General features: G+C 35.5%; 1 protein-coding gene across 8 annotated transcripts in view; it reads left to right on the top strand.

Moving 5' to 3' along the window:
* QKI (QKI, KH domain containing RNA binding) overlaps positions 1–26919 on the top strand; it is a 156304-nt gene that overhangs the window by 123349 nt on the left and 6036 nt on the right. Inside the window, exons 5-7 of one of the 8 annotated variants that reach the window (XR_003609316.2) lie at positions 18322–18409; positions 19796–20095; positions 22053–22917. Coding sequence is in view for 7 of the 8 variants with exons in the window: in XM_028103283.2 (XP_027959084.1) it covers positions 18322–18409; positions 19796–20095; positions 22843–22917 (463 nt within the window). In the remaining variant the exon portion in view is untranslated. Of the gene's footprint in view, positions 1–18321; positions 18410–19795; positions 20096–20800; positions 21226–22052; positions 26896–26919 lie in introns of those variants that run through there. The other 7 variants (XM_028103283.2, XM_028103280.2, XM_028103279.2 and 4 more) reach the window with 7 other exon arrangements.

Below are 26919 nucleotides of genomic sequence, written 5' to 3'. Positions count from 1 at the left end.
GATCGCTTATTAAGGCTTGTTTATTCACTAAATATAGTACAGTAAGCACATTTAAGGAAAGATATTTTGTTCCAAATCTCTGGAGGAAAAAGAAAGTGACAGCTATAGACATAAGTTTCCCCTCCTGAATTAAATATATCTTCAAATAACTCTCTTAAAATGACTGTTTTTTAATAAACATTGACCTGATATTAACTTTAATTTTGCTCAGTGCAAGTAATAAATACATATCTTTACACATGTCATATTTGTCTTACAAGTAAGATGAACATTTAAAGCTTTTTTGGAAAACAAGGCACTCAAACTTATAAACTGGATTATTTAGTTTGCATGTAAATACTTTCATAGAAACTTTCAGCTCTCTCCTGTCTCTCAAAAGAACTGGGTCTTAGTATAATCACTTTCTAGTGAGAAAATTCTCCTTTAAATGCCTAAGGCAATGAGTATCACTTAGGCTTGTATAACCTCACTCGTCCTCAAGATATCAGTAATAATAATAGTTCTTGCATTAGTGTTTTATATCTGCCCTCCAGAAAAAAACACTTAGTGAAATGTATGTATTTAAAATTTTGAGACTAACCTATTTTCACACAATAGATCAGGTCTTTGGGGTAGTCTGTTAACATTTTCAAGCCACTTTACTTTCATAAGGAAGGTAAAAATTTGCTTGTTGCAAATCTTAGTGCCCTGAAAATGTAGATGCAACTTTCAAAAATGTTTTACAAGGAGATACAGGTATGCAGAATGATTGTTTAATTCAGATTAAGAAAGTACAAAATGAGTATTTTTTAAAATAGGATAAATATATTTTTGTTTATATATTAATCTTCTTAAAGTATAATTACATACCAGAGTAGTCTGATTAAAATCCTATAGTTCTAAGGTTACCGTTGAGCCTTAATTAATAAATTAATAAACCTTGACCCAGCGACAGAGAAGACTGTCAGAAATCTCATTTAAATTTAGACTACAAAAGCCATCAGAGAAGTCCTTATCAGAGATCTAGAACTAGAATCAAAATGGCATAACACACTATATATATTCTGTGTGTAAGGTACTCTGATGCAAATGGGTGTGTACTGCTTTAGGAAACATGATGATGACGGAAGTGCTTGCAGAAGTTGAAGTGTGGTTAATTGCCTCTTACAGAGAGGGACAATGCTAAAGAAATTTAACTGTATTCCACATCAGTGTCTTCTTAGATCCCACCCCATACTCTGCATTAGAACAGCCACAGGAGCCTATTCCAACTAGAATTTTCACAAATAATTGAAAATACTATATCTTTGGATAGCAATCCATATGGACAGATGAAGAAGTGTGACATGGTGTAGGTTGTAGGACTTCAGTCACTGTCATAAATCACTGAGGAGCTGTGTTGAAAATCTTTATTCTCTGTCCAACCATCATGTTGTCTGGAAGTGTGTTGGCATTTTTAAAATGAACAGGGGGCTTTTCCCCAAACTTGGAGCTTCTTGGCAATAATAGTAAGATATGTCTTGTGTAGGGTAGCTGTGAACAAGCCCTTACAAATATAGAGTCTGTGTGAAAAACATCCTCCTTTTTAATATTATACGGATTCATTAAAGAGTGGCTTCCCTGGGCGCCTGGGTGGCTCAGTTGGTTAAGCGACTGCCTTCGGCTCAGGTCATGATCCTGGAGTCCCGGGATCGAGTTCCACATTGGGCTCCCTGCTCGGCAGTGAGTCTGCTTCTCCCTCTGACCCTCTTCCCTCTCGTGCTCTCTATCTCTCATTCTCTCTCTCTCAAATAAATAAATAAAATCTTAAAGAAAAAAAAAAGTGGCTTCCCTAACACACAAAATGTGGTTGATAGTTTAGATAGCTTATAACTCTAAACTTAAGGTGTTACCAATATAAAACAAGGGATTCTGGGCATAAGATAATAGGGTAGTATGTGTTTATTCTTTGGAAATATTTTTGTAGTTTATATAAAAGCTCCTTCCATTTTAATCTTATATTCCAATGCATCCCTCATAATTTGCATGTTGAATTTATTATGTAACATTTTACACTTACTAGTACCTATTTATTCTTAACTATTAATGTTTCTATCCCATAACTAAATATGCTGGCTGGGATAATGCATTTTAGTTTTTTTCCCCCCCCTTACTAAATGCATGGTATTCTACCCAGAGATTCTAAAATTAATTTACTATATATTAATTTTTTATTAAAGATATAAAATTATTTAATAAACAATAGGTGGGCAATTTCTCGGTGTATCTTCTTCAGTTCAATTATTTTCATACATCCCTTTAATTTGTTTGCATGCCCTTCTGATGGTTGGTAAGTAGCATCATGTTCCTTATATATAGGTGAAGCATTTGTATTCCATTCATTTTCTGTTAATGTACATTGAAATTGAATTGGCAAAAAAGATAAAATCAAATACCCTTTAATTAACTTGTATTTTTAAACCCTTACATTTAATTTTTCTTGACATTTCCAAATGTTTGAGTGTTATATGTAAGTAAAATTATTCAGATATTACCATTGTGAGACTTTAATAGTATTTTAATGAGTCAGATGAACATTTTAATATTGTTTCAGGTAAACTTAATTTGGTAGCTTGTCATGTATAGCTCGATTTCCTCCTGTGTTTTTGATAACTAAATTTTTAAAATTTAATTTCAAAAGTGACACTAATAATAAGACTTCTCCTTTATGGGCATTTCTCTGAATCTTATATTGCGTATTTGTATAAGTAGATAGGTTAGGTTTTTTATTCTCTTAACCTTTAATGCCTTTGTGGGAAAAAAATTAATCTTTAATGTGTAGATCAAATACAAAATATAAAGTGAGTTGTTTTTAAAGTTATGCCTTTAAACTGATAAGGCATCAACTTATTTTTGTTAACCTCTTTGTAGAATATATCTCTGAGCAAGTTAACAGACTCATGAATTAGCTTTCTTTATGATATTAATTTATTTTATGAATTCGCTTGTGTAGGATGGCAGTATACTCTTTTAAATAAAAGACTTTGATTACTGAATTTAGCATCTGTGGAATTACAACATCCTTGTAGAGATTAAAAAACTCATTTAATGACTGTCAAAAGCAATTCACTTTACAAACTTCTATTGAGAAACTGCTATATACCAGGCTAGAAACCAAGACTTTGGTACATATGGAGATAGAGATTTAGTAATATAAAAATGAGAGTAGGGCAAAATTAATGAGTTTCCTAGTTACTTATTTGGTCACTTGATGCATGCTCTTCAGAAATGTCATGCTGTCACTAGAGGTAGATACTTTCCAGAGTGGTGATCTGGCACTCCAGTTTGTTCTTTTTGGGCAGTCTCATCCATAATCTATCTCCAGGGACCACTGCCATGGTGGTCATTCTTCAGTATGCTTCTCATCTTCAGCTCCACAGCTCCCCAATCCATTTAACACCTCCTTTAGATGATTTATAGGCATCTCAAACATAACATTTCCCACACTAGCATCACATCTTTCCCTGCCTTCCTCATAATAACAGTTCCTCCATTGTTTACTCTTTGTGAATGACACCCATTGCCTACGAGTCATATATCCTTGATTCCACCTTCTCTTTCCCCTCTGCTCCTACTCCTTCCCATCCACTTTATCAAGTTCTGATTCTGCCTCTTAATAGCACCTGACTCTGAGGGCGCCTGGGTGGCTCAGCTGTTAGGCGTCTGCCTTCGGCTCAGGTCGTCATCCCAGGGTCCTGGGATCGAGCCCCGCTTCGGGCTCCCTGCTCTGCAGGAGGCCTGCTTCTCCCTCTCCCACTCCCCCTGCTTGTGTTCCCTCTCTCGCTGTGTCTCTCTCTGTCAAAGAAATAAATAAAATCTTAAAAAAAAAAAAAATAGCACCTGACTCTCTTTTCTGTTTTCACTATTGTACTAGGTCAATTGATGATACCTCTTAGTTGCAGCTGGAGTTATCTTTTTTTTAAGTATTTATTTATTTGAGAGAGAGAGAGAGAACACAAGTGTGGGGGAGGGCAGCAGGCAGAGAGAGAGGGAGGAGCAGGCTCCCCGCTGAGTGGAGAGCCTGATGCGGGGCTCTATCCCAGGATCCTGGGATCACGACTGAGCCATCCAGGTACCCCCAGAGTTATCTTTTTAATATATATTTGAAGTATCATTATGTTCCCTGTTTCACATTTTCATGGCTTTCTGTCACTGCGTGGTAAAAATGCAAACTAATTAGCACAACATTTGTAGCCCATCTTCATCTGGTGCATACCTACCTTTCCAGATTTGTTTCATGTTATTTCTCCCTTACCCTCCCCCCGTATTAAATACGTTGCAGTTCCCAGAACACTCCTTGTTTATTTGTTTAGCAGTAGAAACTAAGATGGGAAAAGGCCCAGGAGAAGCCACAAGAAAGATTTCTCTTAGTATTCTAGCACTTTGAATAATTTAAAATTGCCAGTGAAACACTAGGAAATAGGAAATGTATTCTCTAAAAATACTACACAGTATTTGTCAAGTTTTTTTTATATGACTGTATACTAACATGCAATGGTAGTACGGTTTTGCTTTGTTATTCATAACTTCTTAAAGAAAAAGTTCTGTTTTAATTTAGCACATTAGCATTTTAACAGGTGTTTTAAGCATCTGCTTACATTCATTGAACAAATATTTATTAGTGTTTTATATATACTGGGAACATACTAGTATAGTTTTTTTGCTGTTACAAAATTAAAGTATCCAGTCTGTTCAGCAAATGAAGAAGTATGTTCCTTATAATATGTAATCAAAACATGGGTTGTAAAAATCTTTTGATTTATAAGGTTTCATGGAAAATTAGGAGTTTCAAACTCAGAGTAACAAAGTTATTTTTTCCTATGGGAATTTCAGTAAACAGATTTTTGAAAAAACTATAAATCCAGTGCTATAAAACCAAATTGTAACAGGATAGATCAGAGTTGAATTACTTCTAACTCTGGAATCAGAGACATTGCCATTCTTTATACCACCAGCAAATTGTTTCTTAAATCTTCATACCAAGTATTTAAAGCACCAACCATCCCAACAAAAAAGCTGCTTACCTGTGGAACATCAATCACATTTCAGGTAATAGTGGCTAGCCGAGTATGTATGTTGTTCTCTAATTTATTGCTTTCTAATTTCATTACTTATCATGAAAACTTACCTGTTAGAAAAATACCAGTGTTTATCTGATGCTGGTGTTAAGAATTATGCCACCACTCATAATCATCATACAATACTGAAGCACTAGAACTTGCCAACACAAAAAACTATTTCTACTGTAGTTTAAAAACCACGTAATGAATGTTAGATTTGATCATGATTATAGTTTTACAAGCCAATTAAAATGTCTTTGAACCACTCAACTTAATATTTCGAAGGTATTCCTAAATTAAAGAAATGCATTACAGCAATTTTTAAAGTATACTTCTGTTAACAAACCCCATTTTAGCTACTGATTTTTATTTGAAGTATTTTCAGTATACAATCTGTCACTGGAATGCAACACATTTAAGAGTATGCTGATTTTATATATGTTGGATATTTTCTGTGATAAAAAGAAACAAACTGTGAAAGTACAAATAACTTTTAATAACTATATACTATACATGTTTTCACACATACATATGTATGTTATGTGTACATTTTATATATATATATATGTAAAAGCAATAAGAAGTACTAAAACTGAGTCAAAAATACAAGCAATATTTGTACTCTGTAATCTTTGTGGTTCCTGGTCTAGTTTGTCAGGTGAGAACCACCAGGCACAGAGAAAGATCATCAGGTTTACCATGCACGTAGCTTTTTAGTGAACTCTAGCATATATTAATACAATCTTGGCAGTCTGTTTTCACGGGGAAAATAAAAGTGGGGAAATCACAGCTCTTGAAAATGCCTGAGGAAAAGCCCAATTTTGAGTTTCTGTTCAAGGAACTCAGTGGCATTGTTCCCATTCGGTTAGCAATTACTTTGTTTTGTTTAGATTTTTCTTTTTCTTTTCTTTCTTTCCTTTCTTTCTATAAAACGGGTTATTGAAAAGGCCATAAAATGAATATCCATACCTTTGTAACCATGTACATTGCAAAAGCCCTTTCAGGACACAGTTGAATAGGGTATGCATCCTCTGGAATGAAGTGGTGGAGTATATGAGTAAATGCAGTTCTTCTTAGTTTATTCCAAAGAGGTAATCCCCAATCAGGAAAGTAATTTGTAAGAGTATTCTTTATAAAAGCAAAAAATTACTGTAAAGCAATAGGAATCTAAGTAATATGGCTTAGATTTGAAATATGAATATTTAGAATATTGTGCCAACACACACACACGCGCGTACGCGTGTGCGCACACCCACACAGAGTTGGTTCTACCCTCTCACCATCTCACACTTCTATTCTCATCTCTCCATCCCCACTGGAATTACCTCAGTTCAGAGTATCATTATGTGTTGCCTGGATTAGGAACATATAATCTCTGCTTTATCTGTATGATCTTTCTGCCTGACTTAGTCTTCCCTTTCCAAATATTCTCCACACTGGAGGTAAAGTAGTGCTTCTAAAAATAGAAGTTTAATCATCATTCTCCTTAGGTTAAGACACTCTAGTGAGTTCTAATTACTCCACAGAGTATGTCCTTGCTTGAGCATGGCTTGCAAACTAACCATCTTATCAACCTCATTATTGATCTCATACTCTTGATTCTAGATTTTTGAACATGTTCTTTCTCTTCCTTGGAACCACCATCACTCTTTCTGTCCTCTTTAACTCTTACTCATCTATGAGTCTAACATTGTATATTACCTTAACATATGAATATCCCAGAGCCTTTCCTGCCCTGTTGGTCACTAGTTTGTGATCACTAGTTTGAAACTTACTTTGTCATCCGCGCTGTATATTCCTGGAAACTCCTTATCAGTTTGTTTTAATTGCTTAATTGTCTATATCCAGCTCCATCTTCCCTGCTACCAGTTTCCAAGAGGGCAGACTTTGTTAGTTAAAACCTATCCTAGAGATACAATCATTTTTTAGAAGTTTTAAGGACTATAATGTAAAAACTCTTCATAGGATATTTCATAAAAATAGTAAGATAAAAAATCATATCAACTCTAAAGGATAAATCCAATTTGTAATAAAATCTAGGTGGGAATAAAGCCAGTAAGTTTCCCTTTAGTAGTAGCTTATATGTAAATCTTAAAATACAATTTTAGGAATGCCTGGGTGGCTCAGTCTATTAAGCATCCAACTGGTGATTTTGGCTCAGGTCATAATCTCATGGGTTGTGAGACCCAGCCTCACCTTCGGCTCTTTGCTCAGCAGGGAGTCTGCTTGAGATTCTCTCCCTCAGCCCCTACCCCCACTTGCATGCACATATGCGCATGTGCTCTTTCTCTCTTGCTCTCAAATAATCTTTAAAATGCAAAAATGAGGCACCTAGATTTGGAAAGAAAATAATTAAGTCCATTTGTTTGTGAGTCCAGATCATTTAACAACATTTTCTTCTTTCAGTTCCTCCTGCTAAATAGTTACGGTCCTGCCTTTGGTAGCCTAAGTAAGACTTTGTCAGTGTTTTCAACCCCCTTGGTGGTATATCATTGATGCCGTCTTAAAAATAGATCAGTTTGGTATATATGTAAAGAAATCTGTTGAGGTTGTTGACTCCCTTACTTAATGGAACTCATCAAGTCTCATAGGGAAATCTTTGGCAGCCTGAGTGTATCTGGCCCCTTCCCAGTGCTCGTGTTTACATTATGTGCAGTGTAAACAATTCACCCAAACCTTGAAGTCACACCACACAACTATCATCTGTGACTTACAGTAAGTTCCATCTTCGTTTTTAAACCCTTGTTTTTTGTTTGTTTGTTTGTTTAAGATTTTATTTATTTATTTGATAGAGATATATCGAGAGAGGGAACACAAGCAGGGGGAGTGGGAGAGGGAGAAGCAGGCTCCCCGCCGAGCAGGGAGCCTGATGCGGGGCTTCATCCCAGCACCCTGAGATTGTGACCTGAGCCGAAGGCAGACGCTTAGTGACTGAGCCACCCAGGCGCCCCTGAACTGTTGATTTTTAAAATGCTTTCCAGCATTTAACATTTTCTCACCACTTGGCAATTTTTGTTTCTCTTGATAATTGTATATTACTAGTTTGTGGGCTAATTATTGTCATACTTATTGGATATTGTGTGATTTTTAATATTTATAAAACTTACCTCAAAATACAAGGTAAACATGGCAGCCACAAAGAATACAGGAATACCCAAAAACCAAATGCCTATGCATAATCAGCTTGCTTAAGGAGAGTGGTTAACTGTAAAAGTTAATAAGGTTCGAAGTTAAGTAGAGGACTTGAGAGGACTTCTTATATTGCCTTCCTCTAAAATAATGTCTGGTGTATTCCAGAATAACAGCTGCTTTCCTCATAAATTACTCTTGCAACAGAGGAAAAAATTTCTAAGGTTTTAGTTCTAGAATTGACTCCTTTTCCTTATTCAACTCCTACACTTAACTTTCCCTGATTTAAATTATGCCTACTTTAAAATGAGGCTTTTAGGTTGCTATATAGTTACCCACTTAAGAAATGAGGGAGTATTTGCAATTTATTTCAGCAGTACGATATTCTTCATCCCTAAAGGAATGTGTTGTTTACATTCCATGTTTTGTTTATTATTATTTTATTCTTCAAGTTTGACTAACCTGTACTTGGCTTCATAGCTGTGGGATAGCTAAGCAAAAGAAGTATTCAAGTGCTTTATTAACAGAGTGGCACAAATTCCTGTCTTTTGTTAAATTTTATCCTAAAGTGCAACCAGTGGGAGAGATAACACCCGTGTTAGAGACCTTTACACAGAGTTGTTAAGAGGTTTAAATCAGATAAGAGCAATTAAATTCTTTAAAAATTATGAACACTTGAAATAAAGACCTTTTTTGAATCCCAGAAACAAAAGACCTTTAAAAAAATGAAATACTTAATTAGCTTAATTATTTTTTCTCTGACCAAGGAAAGATGATACGAGTCTCAATCTCAGAACAAAAATTATAGGGCAAAAACTTAATCTATTTGTCTTCATTGCAGTTGTTATACATCATAGATGTCAAATGCTACCAGATGATAGTTGAAGAAATTACCCGCCTTTTTTCCTTCCCTGCTTTGTTCTCCCTTGGTCTTAATGTGAGGTTCAAAGTTTTAGTCAGTTATTTACAGTGAAGGTATGCCTTCAGATAGTTTACAGAACAATAAAGAAAAAAAGTTAAGGTGTGATGCAACCGAAACTAATGGCCTCAGTGTTACCGTAATGACTATATCCAAAAATAGTTTAAGTGAAACTAGCAATAGTGGCCTTGCATTGCTCTGAGGACCAGGCAGCTTTCTGCCTCTCCTCTCAACTTCGGTCATTACACTGTGCTTGATGGCTCAGAAATCTCATCACTATATCATAGTGCAAATAGGTTACTTTAAAGAATCCCTGTAGTAGGTTGACATTATGTAGTAGTATTACCTGGAAGTCTTTCAAGACCATAATTAACAGTTTTATCACAGATACTTAATGGGTGAGCTTAGTTCTCTGTTAACCCACTGATAGTGTAGGTAACATTTTGCCTATGTGCTCTGGATGCTTTTAAGACAGAGTTGTAGTTATCTTCAGATCCATAAAATGGTTCATGATCCTTTCCCCTTAGTTTTTTATTTGGTCTTCTACTACACTCTGTGTAAACTTCTTCATAGCAGCTATTACACTTTATTGAACTTGCTTTACTTTTCTGTCTCTATCCAAACTAGGCTAGCAATCTTAAATACAAGGACCACATTTAATTCTTTATATACCTAGGCTAGTGATTGGTCTTTAGTATGTAATAGGTATTTTGTTAAAAAAAAATTCCTTTTCCTTCCTGTGGACTCATTGCTTAATCTGAATCCATGAGAGTTTCATACGTTACTATTTTTAGTAACATTTTTTTAAAGATTTTATTTATTTATTTGACAGAGAGATAGAGCAGGAACACAAACAGGGGGAGTAGCAGGCCTCCCGCCGAGCAGGGAGCCCAATGCAGGGCTCGATCCCAGGACCCTGGGATCATGACCTGAGCTGAAGGCAGACACTTAAAACGACTGAGCCACCCAGGCGCCCCATATGTTACTATTTTTAGAACTTGTCAGGCATTTACCATGACATACTACAAGTGTCTACTCACTCCCTGCCACCACTAGCACTGCATGTATACTTTTCAAATTTTTTGCCTTCTTTTCCCATATACCTCCCACAACTAATCCATTTTTAGATCATCATCATTTTCAGGTACCTGCTCTTTGTCTTCTGTAGAATCAGGCTCTCCTAAGCTCACAATTTGTAATTATATGTCCTTCCTTTTATTGCCCCAGCCATATAGTCTGATAATGTCCACCTAAAATAATCTATTTCAGAGGACTTTTTTTTTCTATAAAATAATTTTGTGGCTTTACTGATACTAGTGTAGTGTATAGCCTAAGGTGTGGATCATATAAATCTTTCAAAAGTTTGTCATTCCTATTAAGCTTACCATAAAGAAAAAAATTTCAAATTGTGTCATACTGTGTTTCACATAGGAAGAAATAAATGCTTATGAGACAAGATTCTGAGATTGGTACTACTTTTAATAGATCTGTTTATACCTTGTTGAGAAAAGAACACATTATCTTAAAGTTAAAAAAAAAAAAGTATTCATTAGGGGTGCCTGGGTGACCCAGGTGGTAGAGCATCTGACTCTGTTTTGGCTCAGGTCATGATCTCAGAGTCATTAGATCAAGCTGCGCCCCCGGGGTGCTCAGCACAAGGCATTTGCTTGAGGTTCTTTCCCTCTGCCCCTCCCCCTGCACATGCATGCTCACTCACTCTCTCTCTCTCTCAAATAAAATTTTTAAAGTTACTTGTTTTATATAGTTTAATAAAATTTATACAGCACTGTGTGTGTGTGTGTGTGTGTGTGTGTGTGTGTGTGTTTGTGTATTTGAATGTTTCAAGCTTTTCTGGCTAAGTAAAGTGCCTTGTGCTTCTTCCTCTCTATCTTGCTTTATCTTTGGTAAGTTATTGCTGCTAAACCAGGTATTAAGTGGGACTATGTCGTATAATATAATGGCAGATAGAATAAGATATGCCAAGATTTTTCTCCCCTTATCGTGTTTGTAACATTTTGACCTACAAATTTTTCAAGCAGAACAGTAAGATCAATCTTTGCATATCATTTGAAGTGAGGGCTTGCTCATTACCTTTTAGTAATCAGGCTGTATTGCCTAGGTGAAGCATTGGTGCTGATTTGTCTTTGCCTCTCCACCTAAGCATGGAGTTCTATGTCACAGTAGGTGCTCATTAGCCATCTCTTAACTAAACATTGAAGACTGGGAAAAGAAAAGAAGGTGGAATCAAGGAACCTTTAAATCTGAAGAAATAGGAGATCATCATAGAGTCCACATAAAGTTTTGACACAAAATGAGGTTTGTGACATAAAAGAAGAAGTTGGCGTGGCCATAAATGCCAGTGTGGGAAATTCAGACCCTATGAAATAGTAATGGGGAGCCACTTCCATATCAGGAAAATAAAGGCCACACTAGGTTTTTCAGGGGAGAGAATTAATAAAGTAATTGGTTAAACAGGCGTTGAAAACTGCAAAAGGAGCAGGGTGTAATACAGATTTAGAAACTGTAGGCAGCAGCTATTACCCCAGGGCTGGGAGAGAAAAGAGATTGGTACTGTTGTTCGATCTTAGGTGCTTTGAGAAAGTTCTATGCAGAGGTGGAACTGAGACCTCTGGCAAAATGGTGCCTCTTGGCTGATAATGGAAACATAGTAGCTCGGAGGAGTAGATAAACTGGTTGGCTGGTGCTATTCCTCATGGGTGAGACAGAAGAAAGCTGGTTCTAGAAGTGCTGGGAAGGAAGTGTGGAGCCTGAGAAGAACTGGCATAGGAAGGAGTATCTCGTCTTCCCTCCGCCGACTCTTCAGTCTTGCTTTAATGCCCTCCACTGTTCATCTCAGTTGTGAGAGCCTAACAAAACCAGCTGTCGAAGAAGAAATAGTACTATACAGAGTCCTAAACCCAGTACTAAAAGCCTAGAGCAGGTCAGTTTGGAACTTAATAATTGCTACATCATCTTGGAGAAGAATAGTCTAAAATAGTGTGGGAGGTTAATTTTTCTACTAGCATTATCAGACAAGTTAAACAGATCCCAGATTTATATTCAGCTCTGTACCTAACATCTCTGCTTGGCTGTTTAAATAGCAAAATTAGCATTTTCAAACTTAGTACTCCTGATTCCATTTCCCTCAGCCTTTCCCTTCTTATTAAATGGAGCCACCATCTTCTTGATTGCTTAATCCAAAAACCTGAACGTTATTCTTTAATGTCTCCTTTCCCTCATTTGTTACATCTAACTAGCTATCACGTTCTTTCGAGTTATTTTTTCCATCTGTTACTACTTCCACACCAGTCCAATACATCTTCTGTCACTGGGACTGAAGTCAAGCTCATGACTGGTCTCTAATCGTACTCAAGCCCCAAACAGTCCATTCACAAACTAACAGAATGTGCCTTTAAACACTGATTCTGTTCTGTTTCTCTCCTGTATAAAATCCTCTATTTAAATTTAAGTCAGTTATGTTCTTTGTCAAACTTTTCTTAGCTGGCAGACCAGATACAGGTGATGATTGGTATTAAAATTTTTTTAAACTTTGGTCACTCTTTGTTTTCTCTTTTCTCTACTAATTTCTTGTTCAGCTAAAAGAATTGGTTATGTACTTTTTCTTTTATGTTTGGAAAACCTTTTCTCATTTATTTTCTTTTTAAGATTTTATTAGCGAGCACAAGCAGGGGGAGGGGCAGAGGAAAAGGGAGAAGCAGACTCCCCACTGAGCAGGGAGCCCAATGTGGGTCTCCATCCCAAGACCCGGGGATTATGACCTGAGCCGAAGGCAGACACTTAACTGAGCCACCCAGGCGTCCCACTACTCATTATTTTAAATTTATAGAAAAGATTCAATTTTTTTAATGTCAGTGAATAAGTTCACCTTTGCAGAGCATTGGGAGCTATAAGAAGACTGGTTTAATTGGTTATTGGTTAATTCATGGATTCAAGTCACATGAGAAATTTCCTTAAAGCTACATTAAAAAATAGAAAAAAAATGAGATAGTACATGGCTATATATGATTGAGTCTCCCAAAAGGAGCAACATAGATTTAGGAAAATGATACCATTATGTGTGGGTGTGGTTAGTAAAGAATATACTCTAGAGGGAACAGTCATCTGAGCTATCAAAAGAAGTATGCAGAGGGTGCTTCTAGATAGGATCTTGTCTAACTTGGGGGCAGAAAAGTAAAGTGGGCTTCTAGGGATCAGTGGGCAGATGATTTTTTTTTTCCTTTTGTTTTTTCCCTCTCCCACTCCCCCTGCTTGGGCAGATGATTTTGACTGATATTTGCAAATAGGGCTGCTTATAGAAGTTGTTTAGTGCCTTGATTGCTAAGCTGGAGAGTTTAGGCTTTTCTCTTATAGGCAAATTATTTTACTAATCACATTATAATGATTTGGAAATGTTCATACATTTGCTCCAGTTCTCTTTTGTAATTAATTACATTGTTGTGGTGGAGTTTTTTTAATGTGTACTTTATAAATTTAAAGCTGCCAAATAAACATGATTTTCTTCATTTCTTATGTGAGGTCTTTGATGAATCCAAAAGATAATTCCACTTAAAGGCACTACTACGTAGAGGAGAGGGTAAAGCAGTTTAGGTCAGGTACGCTGGGTGGGAAGCCAGTGGTGCAGTGTGACCATATGCAACATTGGATAAGCTGCCTAACCTGTCTAGGCCTCAGGGATAACACAGTACCATTGCCATAGATGTGTTATAAAGCATAAATGTTTAGATGATGAAACTCTGATATCTAAGGTGTAGCAGTATATAAATCGTTTTACTTTAAAAAATGTTAAGACCTTTGGTTTCTCAATCTAGTATTAACCATGACCAAATCTGTCACATTAACAGCTGTTAAACACAGCTGATAACATAGCTGTAATTTATTATAAAATATGCATAGGTTATTTATGCATCGATTCATAATCTGTCTTCCATAATTGTAAACCCCCAAAAAGTTCAGAAAGGAAAAGAAAAATAATGTCTTTATCCTACTTAGTTTATTTTTATGTTTATCACAGATTGGATTATTTGGAGTATTCCTCCAGACCCATCGGGGATGTTATGTAATCCTTGGTATACTGTCTTTATACAAATCTGAAAAATTCTCAAAATACTTCTGATGTCACAGGTTTTAGATATGGGGCAATGGACCTATAGAGAAGTTAGCAGGTCTTTGTTATATTTTTTAAACTTTTATGTTTCAAAGGTATGTTACTCAGAATGTTTCAGTAACCTTTACATAATGCTTTTCATACAAACTATGAGAGAAATATTCATTTATCCTATGACCCAGCAAATCCACCTCTAGGTGTGTCTTCAAGAAATGGAGGGAAAAAAACTATATTCACAAAAATACCTTGTATGAGAATTTTCACAGTGGCTTTATGCACAATATCCAAAAACATCCCAATGTCTGTAGCAGAAGAAAGGATAAATAAATGAAATACTACTCAGCTGTCAAAACAAGTGTGCTACTGACACGTGCAACGGTATGGAAGAGTTTCATAAATGCTGAGGGAAAGAAGCTGGGCACACAAGTATATACTTTGTGATTCCATGATATGAAATTCTAGAATAGGCAAAATTAAACTGGTGATAAAATCAGATCGAGGGTTTCCGGGGGCAGAGGGTGAGGAGGATCTTGTGTGAGAAGAGGCACAATGGAACTTTTTGAGTTGATTGAACCATCCTGTGACTTGAATTCATCAAATGACTAGCATTCATGACTAGCATTCATCAAAACTGACTGGATGTTGCACTTAAGATCTCAGGATTTCACTGCATATAAATTATATATCTCAATTTTAAATGATAGAGCAAATACTTGAGAAATGAGGATTTATAAAGTTCTAGATGACCACTTTGATTCAGCATTATAAAATACCCTTTTATGACTTGAGGTTGGGTTGGTTAAGAACAGCTTCTTTTGTTACAGAAGAAAAAGCCAGTGTTCCATCTTTATATGAGGTTTGTTCCTGTGCAAGTTCTACAGAAATGCCTTTTGAAATGTCTAGAGTTGAGATGTATGATTTCAGGATGCCATATTTGATCAGCTTTTATCTTTGAGAGAAGAGGAAACATCAAATAAACTCCTGATACAAAGCCTGGCTAGTAAAAGCTCTAAGCCTCTGGACTATAGAAAAAACTTAGTAGAAATTACCTAAGATATTAGCACATTTTCTTATCTGAAGTTATATTTGAAAGACAGATGGCATACCCCTTCAACAGCATTCAGGCAGGAATATGATGTCAAGTTTCATTAACAAAACCAGGACAAGAAGGTTTAAATAACCGCTTCTGTGTTAAGAGTAATTCTGTAATGAACTCTGCAAACTCTTGAGACAACAGCATCATGCTCCGTGAGTACAGAACGGCGGGCGAGGTGGGGAGAAGTGATGAAGATGCCAGAGTGAAGCTTATTCTGGAGTGAGACCACCAGGTTTAAATTCCAGCCTTCATAGCTAAATTTTGTGCTCTGCTAGGAGGTGTAGTGTAGCCTGCCATAATGTGATGTAATCAGTGTGCATACTGTAATTCATAACTTGTGAATCTCAATGGCCTCCAGCGAGGTCATTGTGGCAAAGTCCATTGCTGCTGCCTAGTGAGAGCTGTGCTGCTCTGGGTTTTAGTCTCCTCTTGGGTGGGGCGGGGGGAGCTCTGCTGATGACACTACATCTGCACCTGTAAAAGGCACATATGTACATCCTACGTGCACGAACCCTGATGTGCACGCATGTATTGCTTCCATCGTCTTTCTTTTTGGTAACACTGCATCACCAGCTAATGAGTGTGGTTATATTGTTATCCAAAAGAACACTTGGGTGAAAGCATGCGCTCTAGTACCTCTTACCTCTACAGCACTCTGACCACATCACTTCTTCCATCTTTATTTCTGTCTCTTACTGGATATTTTCAAACATGCACCATTGTTTCACTGTTGAAAGTGAAGAAGGTACCTATTGCATAATTTATATGCTTCTGGTATTCTATTATATATAGATTTGAATTTGAAATGACTTGATGAGTTTTTAACATCACTAGTTTTCAGGGAACAAGTTTAGGGAGTTTGGGTTAGATAATGGATTGCCAATTTGTCCCTTTTGTTGCTGATGCTTACTTATTTTTATCATTAACAAGTAATTGCTATGGCTTTCAAAGAAATCTTACTACTTCATTTTTTTCTCAGTCATCTTTGTACAAGTTCATAGGAGTCAAGGAACAGTAATTCCACAGGCATATGGGTATCTTCTCTGTTTTCTCCTACAAAGGTTTTTGAAAAGTTGGCAGTGACACCTTAAACTTTGTCTTCGTGTTTTCACTCATCTTTTTTAATTCTTTGTGGTTTATTAAAAGCAAATTTGGCAGTTCTGTTTACTATAAATTATAGTACCCTTTGTGCTGCTGTAGTGCCAAGGACAAAGTTTTGTATATCATTGACAGTTACAGTAGAAAGGGAGGACAGAGAAGCTTGTCATCTGGTCCTGCCCCTTTCTGAATTAGGTCAGAAAAAAGTGTCATTGGGTTACTTTGTTTTTAAATATTAAGTACTAAGGATTAGATAATGCATAAAATATGTGAGTAGTGCATGGTTTTACCATAATCTACCACCATCTTCAGGAAAGAATCTTGGTAAATGGACCTTCGTCTACTGCTTTCTTTTGCCGTAGCTAATGCTTAATCCTGTAGGATTTAGACATTTGAGATTTGGAAATGAAGATTTTTTGTTATCAGTCATTTGGAAGTCCTAGCAAAAATAACTTGTGGGACAAGGTGAATGGGAATATAGGCAGTGATAAATAAGAAATGGGCTCTATTCTCAAGGAACTTACTTGGGTAGTGGTGATGTCCATGAAACTATAAATCAGGGTAGAAACAGTGTAATCTCGGTGGCCCTTTGAGAAGGTAGAAGTTAGGTTGGAGTTTGCAGAGATTAGGTAGGATTTAGAAGGAGGGTAGAGTGGAGTGCAGAGGAGCATTCAAGATGGAAATAGGAATATGCACAGAGATGCATAACATGGAGTGATTTGATTTGATTTATAGTATAAGATAGGTGTAAAATATAGTAGAAGACTAATTGCTTTAACTTGAGAAGATAATTTGGGCCCAGATCCCACAGATAGCTTAAATGGTTTATATTTTTAGATAGCAAGAAACTATGAAGGGTTTTAAGACATGAAAATGTTAAGGAACATTAAGAAGAAAAATTGTGTGCAGTTAATCTTACTGTTCTATAGATTGATTGGAGAACAGATACCGATAACAGTACCGTAGCAGTTTTGGTAATACACCAGTAATGACTAGAGCAAGGGGGACAGCAGTCAACCGGAAGGGTGGGGCAAGTCCAAGGTAAACGGGATGGCCAGGCATTTTGGTGGCCAGAGACAGTCCTGGTTTTTTTAAGCCTGGCACCGTTGCATAGCTGTTAAGAGCTTTTACTTTTAAATGTCTCCTGGGTTGGACAATGCATCATATGGTGGCCCTAGAGATAGATTTGCTTTAGAATGATGATAGTATTTACTAATTGAGGGGAGAGAAGGATGTCGGCATAAGAGAGCAGAATATATATTCAAACTTTAGAAATTCTTATGATTGATATTATTAAATTTTCATTTTTAGAAAATTAAACAGAAAATTCTCATAAGTGAATACCACCATCCTATATTATATGTTTAAAATCCCAGTTTGGTGGGGGGGGCGGGTTGCTTGGTTTTTTATGCGTTGTTGGTGGTTTTTTTCCCCCTTTAATGAGCACATTGAGTTTTTGAATCTGCTACAAAATGATGCTGAAGAGAATAAATATACTATATTTAATCTTAATTAACATTTTTATTTATTCTATTTAGCAAAGCTTTTTGGGGAACTTTAATAAATCAGTGTGTACTTCACATAAAAAATTTCCACACAGAAATGTAGCTAGTGGTAGTTGAGAGTATCCTGTGTAATTTCCACACAGAAATGTAGCTAGTGGTAGTTGAGAGTATCCTGTGTATCAGTATGTCAGCACCTTTTGGTTCCCTGGTCTTTTTTTTTTTTTTTTTTTTTTTTTTTTTGCCTTCTTCTCCCTGATTGAAGCAGATGACTATAGTCACATACTCCTTATTTTAAGGCTTGTGAGTAGATACGGCTGTGATGTATGTGGACCATCCTAAGTGCTTACTGCTTTTGTGTTTTCCATGTATAGGCAGAGGGAGAAGACAGCCTGAAGAAGATGCAGCTGATGGAGCTCGCAATTCTGAACGGCACCTACAGAGATGCCAACATTAAATCACGTAAGAATGAGGCTGAGGTCCATGGGAATAGCCGTATCAGGTGTTTAGTCCACAAACCTTTCTCCTTTTGGCAGCACAACACATGAACAGTCATACAAAGTGAAGAGTCGAAATAATCGTCACTTGATATGGACTAACAGTCCCATTTTTACTGCTTTCATGAATTGGGGACATTCTCCTTTGTTTTATGCTAGCATGTCTAAGTTTTGGGTTTATACACTTTATTGTTTTGGTGAAATTTCAACTTCCAAATTTAAGTTTCAGGCAATTTCCTATTCTGTTAACTACAGATTTAAGGCTTCTAGCTTATTTTGTTATATTTATGCAAAAGACAATTTTTTTAAACTTTTTTTTTTTTTTTAGAAAACTATAATTTGGAATGTATCTGAAAGCAGTGACCCTTCTGTCAAATTCTGTCCTTTCACCTTGCTTGCTAATGTTCCCCTCCAGTATTTTTCTCTGTTGATTTCATATGTGAATGAGTTCACAGAGAGCAGTAGGTGATACTATATTTAATCCCATTTTTCTTTTAGATATATCTGTGGATGCTTTCATAAACTTGAAGAGGATTGCTTTTTTATATTTTGAGGCAATTGAAAGTTCACAAGTCTTTTAATGAACATAATCTCCATTTAAATTACTAGCTTTTTTTAAAAGAAGTAGAATTTAAAGTCCTAGCCAACTTTCCAAAGTATAGGCAGTTTAGTGGGTTCAGAAGTGGTTGCTTTACAAAATGGTTGGCTTTAATTTATTCATGAGAATGAGTAGAGTAGATCACTAATAGTCTTATATTTAGGAATGGGTTATTTTTTATATTGTCTTTTCGATGAAGTTCATTACAGATGCAGGAAATTCATATAAAACTAGTAGTCGGTTAATACAGTAAAAATTATTCTTTTTTTAATTTGAAACTTAAGCTATTCTTTAGAAATAAACCAAAACTGTATTTCTGTGGACTCCCAATTCCAAAAATTTTTAACATCTTTTAATGCGAGTGTTTTCATGTCCTTCTGCATGTATCGTTAGTCTCATGAGATCTTAAAAACACAGTTGTATCAAATATATGAAATATAACCTATTTTAATGGTATTCTCTTTTTTGTTGGTTTTTTTTTCTTTTGGTTTTGGTTTTGGTTTTTTTATTTTTTATTTTTTTTTTACAGTGGCTTGGTAATTTTTGCACATTCTTAATCACACTGGGAAAGGGGAAGCTGTTTGCATTTGATCGGTGTGCTTTGGCATTTTGTGTGATCAGCGCATGTACTAATGATTTCCTTTTATTTTTCTTCTTTCCTGCTTTTCCTTTCTTTTTCCTACTTCCCTCTCATTTTCCATATTTTATACTGCTGTCTCTACACTTCCTCCTGCATTTCTTTGCTTACTGTAGCAGCCCTTGCCTTTTCTCTTGCAGCAACAGCCCAGGCTGCTCCACGGATTATCACTGGGCCTGCGCCTGTCCTCCCACCAGCTGCCCTGCGGACCCCTACGCCCGCTGGCCCTACCATAATGCCTTTGATCAGACAGATACAGACCGCTGTCATGCCAAACGGAACTCCTCACCCGACTGCTGCAATAGTTCCTCCGGGGCCCGAAGCTGGTTTGATCTACACACCCTATGAGTACCCCTACACGTTGGCACCAGCTACATCAATCCTTGAGTATCCTATTGAACCTAGTGGTGTATTAGGTAAGTTGTTCTCCCTGTGTGGCTGCTAGTATTTTCTTCATAACTTCTGTGCCTCAGACTTTGAAATGATTGTATTGGTTTTAGAGAGTCAAGACAAGTTTCCATTAGGAAGACAGAAGCCTAAAGTTTGTTTTATTTCAGCCTCTCTCAGTGGCTCCCCTTTTAAAGAATTGCACCTTAAATTTGTGCTCAGATTCTCTTTGGTAACTCAAATTCACTTTTGTAAATCAGTAAACATTTTAAACAGACAATACTTTTTACCATTGACATCACTGTGGTCGTTCTGAGTTAGACCTATCCCCTCCACTGGCTCCACTGCCTACAGTTAGAGTCCTTTTGTCTCAGGGAGTTATTTAATTGTCAACTAAATTTTAAATTTCTGTGTGGAAATATTTTGAGAGCTTTTTAAAAACTGCTGTTATTGTCTGTGTGTTTTCTAATATTTGTGATCACTTAAAATAAGAGAGAGACCAGGTAAATTAGTTGGATTCTTCAGGTTTCCTCTTTTGAAGTTCTAGATAATATCAGACATAAGGGAAATTCCTAATTTCAGTAGTACAGTATGGAATTGATAAGTAAATACCAAGTCACTGTTTTAGAGTCACATTTGAGGCAGAAATTAAGATCATACTATGAACGCTTGGTTTTACATGAACAAAAAGTGGTGTGCTTGAAAAAGACATTACTGATGCCTTTTTTTTATAGAGTGGATTGAAATGCCAGTCATGCCTGATATTTCAGCCCATTGACTTGCTGGATGAAGGACTAGAATACAGCAGCTGTTATAACACGACCAGTCAATGTGGGACAAACTGTTTCCGTGCTGCCCCTTTGTTTTACCAGACAGAATTTGAATACTTTTTTTCCTTGAATTGTGTATGACCTTGGTGCTGCATGCATGCTGTTGACTCTTAGGACTTTGATCTTTTAAGGTTTTTTTTTTTTTTTTTTCCAGCATTAATATTGATTTATAAAAATTTGAAAGTCTTTATGAACCTGGACACTAAGATTTAAACTTGAAAATTCATTGTTCAACAATTAAAGAAAGCCACAATGCTCTGTATGTTATCTGTGTGTGTGCATGCACTCAGGTGCCTTTTGTTTCATGAGCAAATACATTTTATTGTACATGTTTTCCGTTTATCTCTAAATCATTGTATAAAGTATCACAGGTCAGAATTATACTATAGAATTGTTTATGAGAAGCTTGATTCTGTTGCACATTTCTTGAAGCATTTTTAAAATAACATGTAACATGTAACCTGTTTACGTTTTCCTTTCTGTTAACGCTCTGTCCTGTGGCCCCATGCCTGCTCCTCTCCCCAGAGCTCCTCTCTGCTGCACGCACAGCGTCTGGTCGAGGAGTTTGTTGCTTCCTGCAGGGCTGGCACTCTTAGCCACCAGCTGCTGTTCCAGCACTCAATGCAAGATCTTGCTGATTTTGCCTCGTGGAATTATACTTGTCTAAGATTAGTTTATCTAAAATGAAAAAGGGGTGATGGACCAGTTTACTGCTTAGAAACAGCAAGAGGCACTGCAGTTTCTCATTTTAAGCAATGTGTTTTTTGTTGTGTTGGGAAATTATTATTTATAATAATTATTAGACTGACAAAAGCAAAATGTACAGATACCTAATTGGCATTCATAAAATGAATAATAATGAGTACTAAATGACCAAAATCCATTATCAATCCTATTTCTCGCTTTGCCACCTAAGCAGTAAAACATGATGAGCACTTGGAGAACTGAGAAAATTATTTCAAATTGCTAAGTTATAATAAATTTGCACACAGATAACATGCATGATATATATCAAGTTTCACATCATACTATTTTAAAATAAGCAGTGCCCTTCAAAACAGATGCAGACATGTGTGTTGGTGGTAGTGAGGAGATTGGTATTAGCATCAAATCTTCATTGATGACTAATTTTTAATTCCCTTCCTTTTATCTTTAGGTATGGCTTTCCCAACGAAAGGCTAAGAATTCAAGAACGGTCTTAACTGAACCCTCATCAGATCTGAATTTAACAAATGCTTAGTCTCAGCAGCCTCCAGGGGGGTGGGGGGGGAAGCTTAGCCTAGCAGTCAGTGACTTACTTGCACTTTTTGCACACTGATAGAAAGTAAAAGTATGTTATTAATTTGGTTTAGTCTGTAATCTTACAAAGTAACGGTAATTTATAAAGGAGTGTATAGTAGTATACTGACTGCTAAGTGTACTATACTGTTTGCTTTACTAATCACCTAATTCATTGCAGTTCATACTTATTGACTCAGAGTTTAAAACCACAATCTGTAGGCTTTAAGAATTGCTTTTAAACCTTTTTAAGTGATAAACTCTGGAAGTGGTCTTAAGGTTAGCAAATAATTGTCAGTATTAAACATGGCATTATTTAAGTGGTCCTGCTGCGAGAAAGGCACTTCAGTGAATATGTGACTAGTAAAGCTTAAATATGTTTGGATCTAGTAGAGTTCATGAAATACTGTAACTTGGGATCGTGAATGAATGGATAAAATAGGTTAAGGCCAAGATGTTTGAAATGAATGCAATATTAATAGACGCATATATACACAACATACTATGGTTAATTTTAAAACTACTGTGCCTTAACGTGTTTCTTAAAATGAACCTTTTGTAGTAAATGAACATTTGAAATCCATTTTGATAAACCTGCTGTTAATGTTTGTTTTCTTTTCCCTTGTGAATGTTTTCTAACTTTGTCTTGGTAATTGCAATTTAACTAGGTGCGGTGGCTACTAAAGTTCGAAGGCACGATATGCGTGTCCATCCTTACCAAAGGATTGTGACCGCAGACCGAGGTTAGTTTAGTTCTGCAGTTCTTGTTTATAAGAAATGCGTTGGGTGTCCATAAAATTTGCAACACCACACCTGATGGAAAAATATAACTGCTTACCTGCACACCATTTCTTTTCTTTTTCTAAATTGTGATATGTCATAATTGACAGATTTAAAGTTTGGGATTTTTTTTCCTTTTCTTTCTTTTCTTAGCCCCCCCCTTTTTTTTTTTTTGCTCCCTATTTTAACTTATTAAATCCTATATTAGTATGTACTGTGATTTATTCTTACTAAAACATAAATTAGTCCATTTGGGGAGCTGTTAAATTTTGATGTCGCCTTAATTATTTTTCAGTCGTAATTTTTGCTAAAATTTACCTTTGTTCTGAAATTTTGGGTTGGTTTTGCAAATGAACTGAGCGGATGGTGCTTTAATGAGAGAAGTAAAGGAATATATGCCTCCTGTGTCCTTGTGGAGAAAACTGAAGATTTAGTTTCCATTTTCCTTTTTCATAAGATATTTGAGCCACTGTGTAAACATGAGGTTATACATGTCACGTACTCAGCTGAAATCAACAAAAGTAAGGACTGTGAAGATAACTTTGATGCAGTTGGATTTTTTTTTTTAATAAATGAGAAAATCAGTTCCCTTTTACTCTTACATTCTCTTGCCAAAATGGATCCTTTGATTTTTGTCATTTGCTGCTAAAATATTTTATCTGAAGGTAAACTATCTCTTAAAGTTCTGTGGAGACATGAATCCAGCTTTGAATATCCTTTTTGAGTAACCTGTGACTGGAAAATAAGTCTTCATTTTTCTCCGTTTCAACATTTGTAATTTGTGTCCTGTATATGCCCTTGGACCCTATTATAAATTATTTATGTTTTTGAGGAGTGATATTTTCGGTTTATTGACATTGAATTGTTTTCTAAGTTTGTCATCACAGGGTAAGAATCCGAAGCAAGGTAGAAAAAGATTTTTATCAAGCTTCTATTGTGGCACATTTATTACTTACTAATTAAGTTGATCAGATTCTCTAGTAATTAGTGGGAAAAGTGATGGAATTTACACTGCTGTCCTGCATCTTCTGTGAACTTATGAACCACCTACCTGCCTCACATGGTTCTCCTGAATACTGATGATAAATATTGGACACAGCTGTTGTCCACATCAGACTAGAATACCTTCCAAAGACATTGATGATATTTATTTAACATCATACATAATTAGAGAGCCTTGAATTGAATACTTTAATACATACATTACTTGTGATTATTCAGTGATCAAAATAAATAGACCCCAAGCTCAGTGATGATCTGTGACAATAAAGCACCTTGTAGGTGTGTCATGTACAAGTGTATGCACCACCTTCTTGCAGAACAAGCCTCCTAGTGAAGGAGGAAATTTTTTTTTAAGTCACTTTAGATTTAAGGAAACCAGATAATTCCATGAATAATTTGAAGCTTTTTTTTTTCCACATTGTTAATGTCCGAAATAGTTTGAAAGAGTATTTTAAAGTAGTTTTTCTTCTATTAATCTTTCCCTTTCTGCCCCTTTTAGGAGATTTCTCATAATTTTGTTTTAACACAATAATTATTGGCTACTCAGTGCTGCAGTAGCTTGAGATAGTTGAAAATATTAGGAAGATTTTATAGTGTTTGGAAATGACAACACATTCCATGCATGGCTCTTTCGTAGTTATATGTATTTTTTTATTAGTCTTGTCACTTTTATTCAAAATGCAATGTCAGCAAACCGAAATGCTACCTTTTTTATTTTCTTTAAATAACAGAATACTTGTATACTGCTGTTACTATCACTGTATGCACTCATTGGGTCTAAGGGAGATGTCTGAAGTCCTTCATTTAAATTATTTTATGATACTACTGTTTTCTCTATTTTTGAGGTTTTTTTTTGTTTTTTGTTTTTTAATTTTTGAAGGGAAGAATAAGCATTCATTTAATGCAAGGAAACTCAGCCCTTGGACATATAACCATGTAATCTTATATAAGTATTTAGAATACTGCATGGTTGACAAATATATCTAGTTCTTTACTAAAAATAAACCCACTTCTACGCATATTTCAAAACTGAATTTGAAGCCTGTAAAAGACCAACTGACTTTTTAGTTGTAATGAAGCATAAGTGATTTTGCACGGTTGACACACCTGTGTGTACTGTAGGAGGCCAGGACTTGGCAGAGGGTGTATTCTAGGTGTACTGGTCCATATGTGGTAATTTGCTTTGTTTATATATTCCACACACCCAAAAACATAATCAGAGTTTTTCTGAGTGATGATTTTATAAAAACCATCATTTGCATAATTTGTATAAGAAACTTAATACAATTTTAATCAAAATTTAAAGTAATATCAAAAATGCTTTAAGATTCTGTATTTTGGGAGTACTTCCTATGAAGTGGTATGACTACATCGTGTTAAATATTTATTTTCTTCTTTAATTTTGGAATAGCAGTTTTTATTTTAAATAAAATTCCACTTATTTTAAGAAATTCAGGGAAGATTTGGTCACATTGAAGATGCAGTATTTTTGTAGTATTTATAAACTATCCTAAATGATAGACTCTAGAAAGCATTTTTGTTATATGAAAGTAAACCAGTCCATTATATAGATCATTTCAAATAACTCTGTGAACATTATACCTACTGGGTTATGATTTATGAAGTGGCATGGAATCTACCTTTGCACTGAATATTTTTCATTCACATCTCCTCTGCCTTAGTCACAATGGCAACAGTACAGAAAATTCTGTCAAACCTCAGAATATAGTAGAAATAATTAAGCTGTTGAATGAGTCTTAAAAATCATACTACTGTTAAGTGGACCAAGTTTGGTGAAGCAGAATGTGACAGAGGTTGATTTATAAGGAAGGAACAACTCGAGGACACTGGGGACGATAACTTTCCACTTGAGAACTACTTTATGTTTTACTGTAATTTTTTAATTTTTTTTTTGTTCTGTTTGTTGTTTTGCAAAAGAAAATAGTATTTACAGGTGGCTTCTTTTAAAATATAAAATATAAAGCAGGAATGTATATGAAATGTCAGATTTTATTGTATTTGCAGAGTATTAGCTTTGAAATTGAATAAAGAAAGCTGTTTGTAGTTTTAAAATGCCTTATTGGTATCAATTAGAAATTTCTTCTATTTTTTGATGTACTTAGAGCTTTTTGAGTATAGAATTTTAAATGGCAGGATTTTACAGTGTTTACATGCAAGTGCATTTTATAAGTGTTCTATATGTGTAAAATAGTATTTTCAACTGGAAAATGTTGGCCAGCGCAAAAGGCCTGGCCTTTTTCTGGTTCCCATGATGTTGCCTACACTGCTAGACTACAGTTTAGTATTGCTTTGTATCATAAGGCCAAGAAATTCCATGTTGTTTGTAAATAGAATAATTGAAAAAGCAATAAACATTTATTGAACAAAAGAAACCTTGTTTGGCCCAGAGTTTATGTTGAACCAAATTGTTCATAGAAATTTAAATTTCTTTAGATTCATTTCTGTTAATCATCAGTTATTAATAATCACATCCATCATTAATAGTTGCTTTAATGCTTGCATCTGAGAGAATACTAATGCTTAATAGCAGTCAGATACTGATAACTGCACTGACTGTTTCAGAATTCTGTATATCAAACCTATTCATTGTTGTTGTTCTCCAATTTCCTTCATTGACTGCTACTAACTATTAGTTGTTAGTTGTATTTTATTTCTATTTTTTCTTGTTAACCAGTTTTTTTGTTTTTTTTTTTGTGGGAGTGGGCTCTCCTTCATTTGTTCAAATCATGATATGAAACTGTCATGATTTTTATTGTATTCTGTAGATGGTGTCAATCAGTTTGTCAGAATTAAACATGCTTTTTTTTTTATTAGTTGTGATTAGTTTTTCATGTTGTCATTAAGCCGTCACTAGCTGAAACTAATCTCTTCTCTATCTTTTCTTTTCTTTTTTTTTTTTTTTTTTTTTTTTTTTGTTTTGTTTTTTGTTTCTAACCACCCAG

Source organism: Eumetopias jubatus, unplaced genomic scaffold, assembly GCF_037043125.1.
Source record: "Eumetopias jubatus isolate StellerSeaLion01/CBP00866 unplaced genomic scaffold, mEumJub1_p1.0 scaffold_6, whole genome shotgun sequence".
NCBI lineage: Eukaryota > Metazoa > Chordata > Mammalia > Carnivora > Otariidae > Eumetopias > Eumetopias jubatus.
The sequence above is the reverse complement of the archived record's forward strand: the minus strand, read 5'-3'. Positions and strand labels throughout refer to the sequence as shown.